Raw genomic sequence first — 13,235 nt, 5'->3', positions numbered from 1 at the left:
TCCGATTCGAAAAACGCCGGCTGCCGCGGTGCGCCCCCCACAACGGCTCGAACGAGGTTCTTCGCTCTTGTATCATTTAGCATGTACCGGCATAGACAGAAGTGAACGAAGCGCGCCGAACAAGAAAGAACTGTGTGTCAGCACCGCGTAGTCGAACCAGACGAAAGCTCAAAATCGCCACGCGCATATGCATGCCCTCAACCATGCGCAACCCTACCTCTGCTCCGCTTGCCTCGCATTGAGCCGGCGTCAGTGTGGCTTTAACGATGATTATGGTGAGATGGTCGCGCTCTTTGTAGCAAGCGGGCATTTCGGAATGCGCAGACCGCTGCCTTGATACGGCAAAGCCCGCGGGGGCGACGCTGCCGTTATGCCGCTTCATCTGAGAAAGCTGCAGGCGCGTTTCCACCGCAAACAGCCCGCATGCTTGAAACATTTACAGGCTCTGGGACTCATTTGCGTCTCGCTGTTCACCATGCGTGCTGAAAACGCTCGATATACCGCCGCAGTTACGGATTCGTTTAGTAAAGTTGCCGTTGATTTTCGCCTTGCACCTAGAAGGCATCGATGCAGCGGCAATGCATGTTCCCTGTGTGTCTGTCCTGCAACACTTTGCCCCTGCACTGGAACCTGGTCTAATTGCCCAGCTTAAAAAAAGAGGAAGCCGCCGCTCCTGGTGCTTTTTGCAGTGCGATACAGCGTTGCAAGGGACTGCTCCCAACTGGTGCTGGATGCTGCTGCTGGGTTGTAACACGTATATTCTAAAGCAGACCGGTGTCTAAATGTTACCGGTAGCTGTGAAGTAGTATAGCTAGAAGAACAGAAAGCTGGGCGAGTTGGTTATTATCCGCATTGAACAGCGTGAAAAAAGACGGGGAGAGAACAAGCTAGGACAGAGTAGCTAGGACAGAGTAGTTACGATCGCTGCCAGGTGTTTTTTGTGGTTCATTCTCTGATCAGTGAGCGCCCACGGGTACGCCAAATTTCGCACGTGCGGCACGAAACATTGACGTACCGCTGCGGCGTCATTCACTTCAAGAAGTGAAAAGCGGCTGCTTGTAGTGACCCCAAGATCCGAAGGTGTGCGCAAGACGATTATCCGAGCTTTGCTCTGCACATAAGAGCGCGTGATACACAGTGCCCTGTCGCGGTGGCGATAACGGAAGGCGATGAAGATAGGTTCCAGTACAGGGGCAGTGTGCTTCACGAGAGACAGACAGGGTGCATGCATTGGTGCTGCGTCGGCACCTCGCAGGGGCAAGGCGAATCATCAATGGATAGATAATAGATAATGGATAATGCGGTTTAACGTCCCAAAGTGACTCAAGCTATGAGGGACGCCGTAGTGAAGGGCTCCGGAGATTTCGACCACCTGAGGTTCTGTAACGTGCACTGACATCGCACAGTACACGGGACTCTAAAACATTCGCCTCCATCGAAATTCAACCTCCGCGGCCTGGATCGAGCCCGCATCTTTCTGGTCCTCAGCCGAGTGCCGTAACCACTGAGCAACCGCGGCGGCAAATCATCAATGATAACGGTGGTAAATTAACAAGAAAAAGCGGAAGTACAGGGTGTGTTTCGAGTCCAGTTGGCTGCATGCTAGCGAGACACAGATGAGTCCCAGAGGAAAACAAAAATTCGAGACATGCCGGTTATTCGCGGCGTAAACGCGCCTCTAGCTGTCTCAGGCGAAGTGGCTTAAAGGTACAGCCGTCCCCGCGGGCTGTGCCTTATTAAAGCAGCGGTCTGTGCATTCCGAAATGCCCGCTTGCTGCACAGGACGTGACCATCCGATCGTAGTCATCATCAGCATGACAGACGCCAGCCGAATGCGAGGCAAGCGGAGCAATGAGAGGGTCGCGCCGGTTGGCGGACCACACATGCGCGTGGAAATTTTGAGCTTTCACCCGTCTCAGCTAGGCGACGCTGACAGAGGGCGGAAAGCTTGTTGGGAGACTGAAGACATCCACGCCGGCGCGCTGTGCGACTTTCTTTAGACGATGGCTGATTGTGTGGAGGAAGGACATTACCACAACACTTCTGCGGTTATCGTTTGAAGCAGCAGGTTCGACGTGCGGCCGGGACTTCTTGATCATGGACCCGGCTACGGACACAAGCAGATGCAAAGGGTAGCCCGCTGTTAAAAGGCAATTGGTCTGGTTGTTGAAGCTGCCCAGGAAGAGATGCTCACGTAATTTTTGCAGCACATTTTGGAAACCCAGTTTTACTATGCCTCGCTTGACAAGTGTTGTGTGGGCTGACGCGAGGGCAGGAGTGGCTTCTTGCCTCTAGGTTGGTAAGACCAGTAGGTGTGGTTATCGGAAAATCGAAGGTTCAGGACAAGAAATCTGATCGATTGATCGTTGGGTGTTCCATGCGTCAAAGGGAAATGCAAGCATTGGTCAAATAAGGAAAGGGCCTGCGATACCGCTGAGATGAAAGATTCGTGGCTGCAATTTAAAAGGACGAGCTAGTCGTCACCGTACCGGAAAATTTTTACCACGGCCGTCTCAGGAATCGTGTCATGCAGTTTTCTGTCATGCTGGGCTAGAAAAAGTTCACTTAGAATTGACGCTACACAAGACACAATACACACACCCCGCTTTTCAATATACTTGTGGTCATTCCAAGTAACAAATGTTGATTTTAGGTAGAAGTCCAAAAGTCGCAAAAAATCACGGACAGAAAGACCGACTTCGTTTTGGAAGCTTATAGCTCCGAAAGTATCAATACCGTCTTCCATGCACAGCATTAATTCGTTATGCGGTAACGAGTAATATAAATCCTGAATGTCTACGGAAAAGGCTTCTAAGTTACTGCCATGGATATTGTTTAAATATTCGATGATCTTACCTGATCCGTTGACCACGAAAGGGTCGTCAACGGTTATTAACTTCAGCTTGTCCTTAAGAAAAACTGCGACCGACTTTTGCCAAGATTCATTTTCAGAAACTATAACACGAAACGGGGTCCCAGACTTATCGGTCCTTGCGGAGAAAAACACGTTAACGCTGAATTCAACTGGCTAGATTGTCCAATTTTAGTGACTTACAAATGCGCGCAGCTTGATTCTTCGCCTTGAGAAGGTTGACATCGTCTCTTCTATGGAAGACAGTCTGTAGGGCGCTGGTGGCTCTTGAGTTGAAGTCTACCGCCGGGAGCACCATGAAGCCGCCTTCTTTGTCGGATTGAACCAGAAATAGATCCTTGGTTCGAAGAAAGGTGACGGTGTAGTGCAGCGGGAACTTCTTGGCGTACGTTTGGCGTTTTTGCAGGACGTCGACGGCTTCGGAAATACATCTGGCTTTGTGAGATACCTCACAATCTCCTTCATATCGTGAGATGTCGCCAACCGTTACAACGTTATTGTTGTATTTTCCGCACCATGCAAGCTTTCAAAAATTTGCCCAATGATAACGAGAACGAAGAAGGCGCCGTGCAGTATTAAGCACGTCACAAAGTTCACAAAATAGGTAACGAAGGTCGTTTATAGCATTCCACTTACGTGTAAAAAAGCGTACATTGGCCAAACAGGGCGTTGTTTTAATGAAAGAGCGCTAGAACACTTCAATCCTGTAAAAGATTGTATCAGCGGCCATCTTGCCGTACACTGCCGGTCGTGCAAATGCAAACCTATGTTTAAGACGGCGCGGTTTCTGGGTCACGCCAAGGACAAGCTTCAGCGTGAAATTATCGAAGCCTTTTTTATTAGGAAACCTGGTGACAATTGCGTCAGCACGCCTTCACTGTCATTGCTGGAGAATGAAATGGCTTTTTTGGATGATTGTGATTAGGTTTCACCTCATGATAACTGAATGTATTTAAACGTCGAGTTTTTCAAATAAAATCAGTTGGAAGTGCAGCACAGTCCTGTCTTGTTTGTTCCTTGTCTTCCGTGTGCGTTTTATTCATGCTGCGAAACTTGTCTTCATTATGAACTGCAACCAACTAGCCCAAACCACCGTGTTACTTTAAGTATTGCGTTCACTGATACCCGTAGATCCGTTGTTCACATGCGTCGTTTGTTGTATCATTTCACTAAAAGCAGCTGCGAAAGAAATTTTCGTGTAATCTCGAACGCAAATTTCTACTTTCTAGCTATCAAGTTTATATTTTTTACCTCGGAAAGGGAGTGTGCGCGCGATTGCATTTGTACATCACGCAAGAAAGCTTCGTAGTATTACCGGATTGGGGAGGGGGGAGGGGGTAGAACAGTTGCTTGCAATACGAGTAATTATTTCCAAATACTACTTTGTTGCCGGCCTACTTCGTGTCGCTTGGTCATTAAACATGCTATGAATTACTTTTTGCTGGCCTTGTGTAGCAGGTTCTCCACCGGTGGTATCGGCGAGGCGGCGACCAAGTGAGTCCTTAATGAGAACGTGAGCAGACCAAACATAGTGCAGAAGTGCATTTTTGCTATTCCTGAATGTATCTTCCATCTGATTACAACGCAGATTTCATCGTTGCGTGAAAATGATTTTCGTCAAAAAATGGAGCCCATTTTTTCTCTCCGTGCAGTGCGCACAAGTCACGAGGCCGCGGCTAGAAATCGCGAATATCTGTTGCCGTTGGGACCTCAGCGAACAGACTAGCAAAGAAATGCGGGTGTTTTTGACATTTAACTCAGATTAAAACTAAAACTACGGACCATCGGGTCGGGCACATACACTTGCAGAGAACATTGCCTGAACACACGCTTACATATAAAATGAAGAGAGCTTCAGCTTTCTCTATAAAACTGCCCACAGGCTGCCTTTGCAACGGGACCAGAAGTAGTCCTCGTTAAGCGACGGCCACTAGCTTAACCAGCAATTCACCTTCGTGTTAACAAGAAGCTATAGAACGGAAGATTTTCTATTCATCTGCATTGTGAAGATTTTGCGATAAAACATAATTTATTACATGATTCAACCAGAATCTGTCCCGGCTAAATATTATAATTTGACAAGAAATATAGTGGCTCTGAATACGTACTGTCAGGATAATCGGAAATACGATGAATAAGGTAATGGTAAATAAAACTTGGGGGAAACCTAACGCACCTTAAGAGCGGTTTGCGGTAACATTACTGGTCTCCGCTGTTGCTACAAGTGTGCTTCCGTTTCATTTTAATGCGTTTCGGGGTTGCTCCTCAGACACACGTCAGCACTCAGCCGGTAGAAGTTGAAGTTGAGCTGTTGAATGCTACAGTTAGAATTAGCCTTGCTTATTCTGCCGGCAATTGCTTCACCGTAGCGTCACTTCTATGTTAATAATGTATTAAAACATGTCGGATCTACCCCGCTATGCGCGCACAGTCACTTAAAATAACACGTATTCCACTCCCGCAGTCACCATCTATGCACACATTCACTCCACACAGACCACACCACAGTCCACTCCAGAAGTCACCATCTATGCACATATTCAGTCACAGTAGAACATAGTCCATTGCAGTGCCAAAATCCATACACATATTCATTCACAGTATAACATAGACCACTCCAGAAGGCACCATCTACGCACACATTCAATCATAGTAGACCATATTCCGTTCTTGCTGTCACCATTTAGAAACAAGATCAGTGTCCGGCACAAACGTTAAAAGAAGACGTGCAGCCTCCCTTCTGCATGTCTGGTTTCCACTCGGGAAGATAATGTCCTGAACTGTGCTGTGAAGGGTTCCTGTCTTCTTGAAGGAACCGAACATCACATATCTTTCCGCGTTTTACTCTGGGCAGTACATATTATAATGTTCTATATCCCCGCACACGCCGCATAAAGAACATAGCAAAGACGATGCGGTGCCCGTCTTATGCGTCCAGGCAGGAGTACGAGCAGAGGCCGTGCGAATTCGAGAGCAGTAGAGTGGCCTGGGATCTTCCCAGGCCCTTGGTCACACATGGCTTGTGGGACGCACTCCACAGGGTACTGAAGTGATTGAGCACCGTTTTCCTGCAGAGACTTTTCCCATCTTGAGGTACTTTTTGTGATGGAATCCTTGAAAGAGCTTTATGGGCGAGACTGTCTGCCACCTCACTGCCTCTGACTCCTATGTGAGAGGGCACCCATTGGAAATATAGAGTAAAGCCTCTGCTGTGCAGATTCTGCCCCAAGCGTAGAGAGCTTATAGACAAGGCATAAGAAGGGAATTCGCGCTCTAACCACCGAAGGGCAGATTTTGAAGCAGTTAGGATGACAACAGGTTGAGCCGGAGAAGACCCTAACTTCTGTAAAGCCGCCTCAATAGCAACACTTTCGGCCATTGTGGAGGATACGACAGCAGTAAAGCGTTCCTGACCACTTACAGTCCAAAGAAGGAATGTAAAAAGCCGCTGCGCTACCTTGTTTGACCTTGTACACAGAACCATCCGTGGAAATTTGAAGGTGGCGGGCATACTCTGTTTTCAAATGTTCAAGTACGAGCGAACGCTTTGATGTCAAAGGAGAGCTGCGCTTCGCACTCACATGGGAAATTGTGACCTTACAGTCGAGGGCCAGAAAAGACCAGGCGGGTTTCAACCGTTTCCTTTGCCTTCGGACATTAAGGCCTAAATAACTAAGAGTATCAAGTGCAAAGTAGTCCTTCGACTTGGCAAGTAAGAGTAGTAGGAACTCAGAGTATTAGAATAACTAAGAGTATTAAGTGCCAAGTAGGTCAATAATTTCCCCCTTGGCATCACAGCTTGAACGTCTCGAAGTTGCCCACAGAATGGGCCGAAGAAGAGCCAGTGGAGCTCCTCAGGCGGTTTCGACCAATGCAGTACTTTAAGGGTCCTGGGCCTCGTCAAGCTGACAAATTAAGCTTTTAGCCCTGGTGTACCACATAAATTTTTTCTGGAAATAAATTGATATGGACATTGAATTTAAATGAGTCTTCATCGAAACCTCTTAGCCTTGTCGCTTCTCCGAGAAACTAATGCATCTTGGCCGCCTGGGAGAGACGGAAGTTGGGCGATCCCTCCTCCGGCAGCTCTGCAAGAGATATCAGCCGGTAGAGTTCGATCACACAGTTTAATCACCCGACAGGATCACAAGTTTATGGGTACTCTCTTGGCCACGAATCAATTTATTCTGCCAACTGCCACAGTGGGCTAGTTGTGACAACGTCACACGGCAATGTGGCCTCTCAATATGGTGGGCCACTTGACACCTGGCTCGTTGGGTAGGTTTTGGTGAGGTCACAAGGTCACGGGATCGATCTAGACAAATGAGGAAATTAATTCTGTCTCCGACTTCAGCGGGGTTCTAGGTTGAAGACAACTTCAATGCTCTCGCTTTAATATAAAAATGTGATAAAAGAAATTGAGAAACAGTCATACAGCTGATGCGGCAAAGCCGCAACAGCTAGAAGTTTTGACTATCGCTTTACATTGGTCCCCTTGCCATTGCGCCTTTCAATTTGATTGAACCGTCACTCTTTTGTTCCGCAGCGGTGAGCTTCTGGTAATTGTAAGCTTCTGGAGGGTGGAGATTGGCGGATATGTTTTAGGGGTGGGTGTAAGAGGAATTTGGATGCGTGGGTGAGTGATGGGCTTCCCTCATGGGCCTCTGGTGAGTGTAGGTTTCTGGAGGGCGGAGTAGGTGGAGTGAGACCTTTGCTATCGTGAACTGAGGTGTTTGTAATGAGCGAATATGTGTTGCTTCTGGAGGGACAAGTTGGTTGGAAAGTGGAAGTGGGTGTGTGGGTGGCGGCCGAGTTCCTGTCATGCTCCTCTTATGGTTCGTGGAGCTTCTAGAGGGTGCATTTGGGAGGCGAGTGAAGGTCCTGGAGGGTAGAGGCTGGTGGCGGGTGAGGGCTTGTCTCTGCGAGTTGCATTTTTACAGCCAGCTGGCCAAAGAGGCAACCCCCCCCTGTGGTGCCCCGGAGGAGCGAGCTTTCGGGCTCTGAGGGTGCAAAGTGAGCTATGCAAATGAAAATGATAGGTCTACCGTTAATGAGATCAGAGCAGAATGGGTCAGGAAAGAAACGCGTGCTTTTGATATCTTATTAGAAATCAAGAACAAATTTGCGCTGGGTATGTAATGCGAAGGAAAAGTCAGTTAAGTTAATTAAGGGGAAAGTCAAGTTAGCGCAGGATATTTTGACGTTTAAGGGGATAAGGCTGTCGCAGCTGCCACAGGTAAGTGTTATTTGTAAGGATATGGGAGAGACCTATGTCCTGCAGTGGACATAGTTGGGCTGGTGATGATAATGATTGCGCCATAAAGCAGCCAATCAGTGAGGCATATGCGTAGGCTCCACAATTAACATCATTATTTATTCAAGATCGTCATGGTGATAGCCATGCCTGTCACGCCGGTGGTCTCGTGAAGACAGTCGAAAGTTCACTTTCCCTGGACAATAATCCAGAAAGTGCATGTATTTTCAGCGTTATGAACCACCACAATACGCACCCGTTTGACAATGAGCAAAATTATGGGATGGCAGCCCCCGCGACAGTAAGCCATGGCGGTTGACAATCGCGCTGGTCCACACAATTTCGGCCTCGTGCTTGTTTACTAGTTAGTGACAGCTTCTCACCCTTCACGCCATTTGTACGCCAGTAGCTTGGTTTGGGCTAGTTGTTAACAGTGTTCTGAGAACATAGCGCAAAAAAGACACCGATAACACTGATGTAGATGTGTCGTATAGCGATGTATACGTGTAGCGCCAAGTTGTATAGATAGCATATAGATGTATAGCGCCTGTCCCGTCTACATCTCTTTCGTACGGGCCTTTTCTGAGCTGTTTTCAGATACTCTTTGTGCGCATGCGTCGCGCTTATCTTTACTCTTCTCCATTTTATCTCTCTTCTTTTGCGCAGTGTGGGGTGACCAAATGAGGCTTTATCATAGTAACCCTTGCAGCTTTATGCGGCACTTTTTGAGAGAAACAGCGGAAATTGTAAATTAACCTTACAGTGCTAAACATTCTAACAACCACCTAAATAATTTTCAAGGATGTGTCAGGAGGCCTTTGATAGGAAAGAAAATGAGTTTGTGGGTGGCAGTACATTTTATTGCTCTGATGAGTCTGCCAACACCGTTGAGGAATGGCAACTTCAGCCGAGTGGCACGCTGAAGAAGCGCGGCCCACCGTCTGCACAATGGTGGTTCTAACGAGGGTTTAAGGAGATTTTAAAGGAAATCGAAGCAGCGGAGCGCACTTCGAAGTTGGAGCTGCAGATGCCCATCAAAAAGCTTTGCGGGAAAAAGAGACAACATATACGCACCGGCACTGGCGGCACTGGTGGCGCTTTCAAGGAGATAAAAATACGCCTAAAGTTGGAGAATTTTGATAGATGCATGTTTCAGATTATTCTAAATTCAATACATCAGCATTTTCATTGACCAACGTGCAAGTGTGGTATTATTCTACCCTGCAATTCAGAAATGAAACGTCTTGAAAATGGGGTTACTGCCCAAGGAAGCATTCACGACAGAATTAGAAGTGGACGGGGCGCGCTCAGTAACCCCATTTTCAAGAAGCACATCGACCAATGTAACGATAGTGTCTAAATGAACGACAAGTCAAAACTCACCAAAGGGTTACCATTGCGCATCCCACCTAAGAAACAAGGTTTTTGTCGGTGACGATGGGAGAACAGACAATAAGGTGACGCCCATGTATCGTGGCGGTGACAGTGAAAGTTTCATCTTTGCACTTGACAGCGTATGGCACTCTTGCTGAGTCAACTGTTTTTCCAAGTTGTGCTGTGGCATGTGCTTTGCATGGCTTGCACATGACACAATATGCAATGCGCTACATGAATCGCTGACCCTTCCTTTCTTCCTTTCAGTTTCGCCCGAAGATATAGAAGCGCGGATGGTTTTAGGAGATGCTGTTTCAAGCACCATGTACCCATTTATTGTAAGTCCTTCATAAGTGCGTCAAACTTAGCAGCATGCTGACTCCAGACTTCTAGGGCATCAATCACCCGACTTCATCCGGGTTTTAGTGGTCTCTTTATATCAGGGAACTAGCTGGCGCATACTCGTATTTCTGAAGAGGATTCATTAAGTTGAAAGTTCTGGACGTAGATTCGACAAGCGTATTGCATTTCGTGGGAATCCTTTGCACACAGATAAATAAGGCTGTGCGAATGGTACCTTGTGCAAACATTTCGGCAACTGTTCATTAGCACTGTCCACAATTTCTTAATTGACCTTCTGCTTCTGAAGCTAATAGTTAAAAGGTTAGCTAATTAGTATCTACTAATTAACTGTGAAGCACGAAAAAATATTGTAGACTAGGCCTTTAGTTTCGCTCGAATAGGCCGCACCGTAGTTATTGAAATCACGGTGAATTTTAGCTCGGACACTCGGTACAGCAGGTTTCCACGTTCTACGGTTTTTTTCGTAGGCAGATTTACTTTTCTGTCTATACGTCGAGTGCGGAAATTAGTTGAAAAGTTACGGCACTCCTATGCCTCTCACCTTACATAATAGAGAATGCACACCCAGAATTTTAAGAAGGTGCGTTAACTGTGGCCGGCCAGGTCGCGAATTGATTCAATCGTGCTCACTGCCGGCTGAGCCATCACGTCAAGAGATGTGCGCCATGGCGTATTGAATTGGCTAGACTATGCGGTGCAAAGCAGCGAGATTATTTGCTATTGCAGATTTGAGAGGTAAGTCTGATGTGATGTAGGTATCAAATGTCGAGGAGCTATATTTGGAAGGAGGAAAAAGTTAAAATAAAGGATTATAACAATGACACTAAATGACGTATCTCGCATTCAATATGATCGAAGGCGGTCATAAGGCGCGTATCAATATTTTTCCGCGAAAGAAAAGTCTGTGATGCATCTTGAACATGAGTAGTCGCCAAAGATGTTGGCGTGATTCGCCGCCGCACCTGGCGGACTACTGCCTAGCTCGAGGGAACACAAAAAATGCGCCCATAGTAAGCAATAGATGTCAGAGTCATGGCTACAAGCACGGCCACTAAGAATCTGATGACGATTAGCGTGACGTTAGACGCGCACAACTTAAGAATCAGAAACAAATTTATTTCCGCATCACTTAGTACATATGCAATCATGCAAACAAGCCTATTGTAGGCTTGATGGTACCTGCACCCTACTCAGAAACACTTGGTGAAAACAGCAGTGATGATCACATATATAGGAAAGAACAAAAAATCTTGGGAAAAACGTAGAGAGAAAAAATAGGTAAAAAAATGGATAAAGTAAAAAATGATTAACCTAGCAACACTTCTATACATCGGCTTTCACAAAACGGAGATAAATTCCGAGTTTATAGAAGTAGGTAAAGGTTATTTTAACATTTGTCTTCCGTAATTTGTTCTGACCCAGTGGTCGGTGCTACGCATGTTGTATAAGTTGGTGCTTAGTGGTAATGCGGTAAGGTCGTTGAAATATATCATTTCTGGATATGCCATTGCAGTAGCGTGAAGTAAGTATAGAATTGGGCAAGACGGTGACAGGGAGAAGTTATCATTGATCAAAGGCTGGTATTTGTGGGCGTAAAATTTAGCATTGGTAATAATGCCTATTACTTTTTTCAGTATTATAAAAGGAATCTCAATGTTAGATTTTGTAATAGTGCCCAAACTTAGGAAACGGTGACTCAGCCTGGAAAAGAACAATTAATTCTGAAGTACAAACTTAATGCTTTGAGGCAATAAAAAAACCGTAGTCGCGATATCACGCCTACTGCGCGAGCGAGTTCGGAACGAATGTGGCTAATAACCACTTCGAATAGGCGTCTGGGAATAAGGGGCTCCGTCATAGAGAGATGACGCAATTTTTACGAAAAAAATTCCTTGTTACATCGAACCGACATGACAAAATGCCAAGGGCAACATGTGGATGATACTGCATTATTTTTCCGCTCTTCTTTCTTCCAGTAAGTGAGGGTATGGCTCACATCTGTTTACTACTTGTTTGCTTTTCACTTTTATTTCTTTTCGCCTCGTTCTTTTTTCTCTTTTCTTGACATAAATCTACACATTTTCATACTTGTAGCGTCAAGAGTGCTTTAAAGGTTTTCCCAAATAACGTTTCACTTTGATGGGGTTTCAGGTTCGGATATCCATAACGTTTTCAAACGACTCATCGTACAATAAAAACTACGACGACGTTTGCCCGGACACGCACGTAAGTTTCCGTCCAATAAAGGTCGACAAATCATGCTATAGCGGTGGTCAGGTGACGCAGGAAAACAGAAACAAACGTGTATTCGATTGCAAGCACCGGAATAAGTATAACAGAAAGGAATCGGAATCTGATAAGATCATCCAATTAAAATTGGTAGTCAGGCACGCATGTTTCTTCTCGTGTGGGCTAATCGAAAGAGACGTAACCGAATCCTGCATGATATTGTGAATCGATAGTTCCTCTATTGCACAAGATTCTGTCAACTCCCTTTCCGTTACTGTGCGAAAAAAACTGCCAATTTCCCATTGAGGTATTTACCCTCTAAATTAAAATACAGACGCATACACCAAAAATTACCGTCAGCAAGAAGATTGTATTTAACCGCGCCCTATTTTGGCGGTTGTATAGTAGGGCTTTTTTTTTAAAGCTTGTTCTTTCTAAAAAAACGCCTTCTAGTGGTATTAGAGATGTTAGTGCATACGCTGCACATTTTTGATTTCTATTCAGACAACCTCCTTCTTCACTATTTGAGGAGGAGGGCGTTTGATAGTTCTTCAGGAATACGAGAAAAATTTTGCTGATCGCTTTAAAAGGTGTTTGTGCTATCGGAATTAATGTCAAGTGCAAGAAGTGGATAGTACAGGGAATAGCTAGTACATGTTGCCTTGGATAAATGCGTGACTTTTTCTGAGAACCAGTGATGGCTTCTAACACGACGTGTTTTGTCGCATTTGAAATTACACGGTGTCGACGTTTCTCGTCAGTGGTGTTGAGTACTCTCATGCGCCTAATGAGAAATGTCCGAACCATTATTAATTATTCGCCTGGTAAATGACCTTTGATAGTCTGCATGAACAGCAGACAGACGTGGTCTTCACGTGGTTCATGTTTCTTACAGAGAGGGCCTCTGACAGTCTTCCCCAGCTGAAACTTTCTTCGCAGTTGCGAAGGGATCGAAAGAAGCCCATGCACCCAAAAGAACCTGGCCGCACCTGTGTCGGCTCCGTGGTGTCTCGGAAACACGTGCTCACGGCCGGCCGCTGCATTTGGCCTCTGTACGTCTCTGCGGCGAACAGAGCTCAGAAGCTTCATTATTATCGCTACAAGCTCATTCTTTTTATGACCCAGCATCTAGCCTTCGACTAT

The 13,235-nt window shown here is 46.1% G+C and overlaps 1 protein-coding gene across 1 annotated transcript in view; it reads left to right on the top strand.

The window, feature by feature from the left end:
• LOC144122983 (chymase-like) overlaps positions 1-13,235 on the top strand; it is a 239,161-nt gene that overhangs the window by 197,270 nt on the left and 28,656 nt on the right. The window contains exons 4-6 of the mRNA XM_077655918.1: positions 9,768-9,838; positions 12,015-12,089; positions 13,032-13,144. Coding sequence (XP_077512044.1) covers positions 9,768-9,838; positions 12,015-12,089; positions 13,032-13,144 — 259 coding nt within the window. The remainder of the gene's footprint in view (positions 1-9,767; positions 9,839-12,014; positions 12,090-13,031; positions 13,145-13,235) is intronic.

This window comes from Amblyomma americanum, chromosome 3, assembly GCF_052857255.1.
Source record: "Amblyomma americanum isolate KBUSLIRL-KWMA chromosome 3, ASM5285725v1, whole genome shotgun sequence".
In the NCBI taxonomy this organism is placed as follows: domain Eukaryota; kingdom Metazoa; phylum Arthropoda; class Arachnida; order Ixodida; family Ixodidae; genus Amblyomma; species Amblyomma americanum.
The sequence above is the reverse complement of the archived record's forward strand: the minus strand, read 5'-3'. Positions and strand labels throughout refer to the sequence as shown.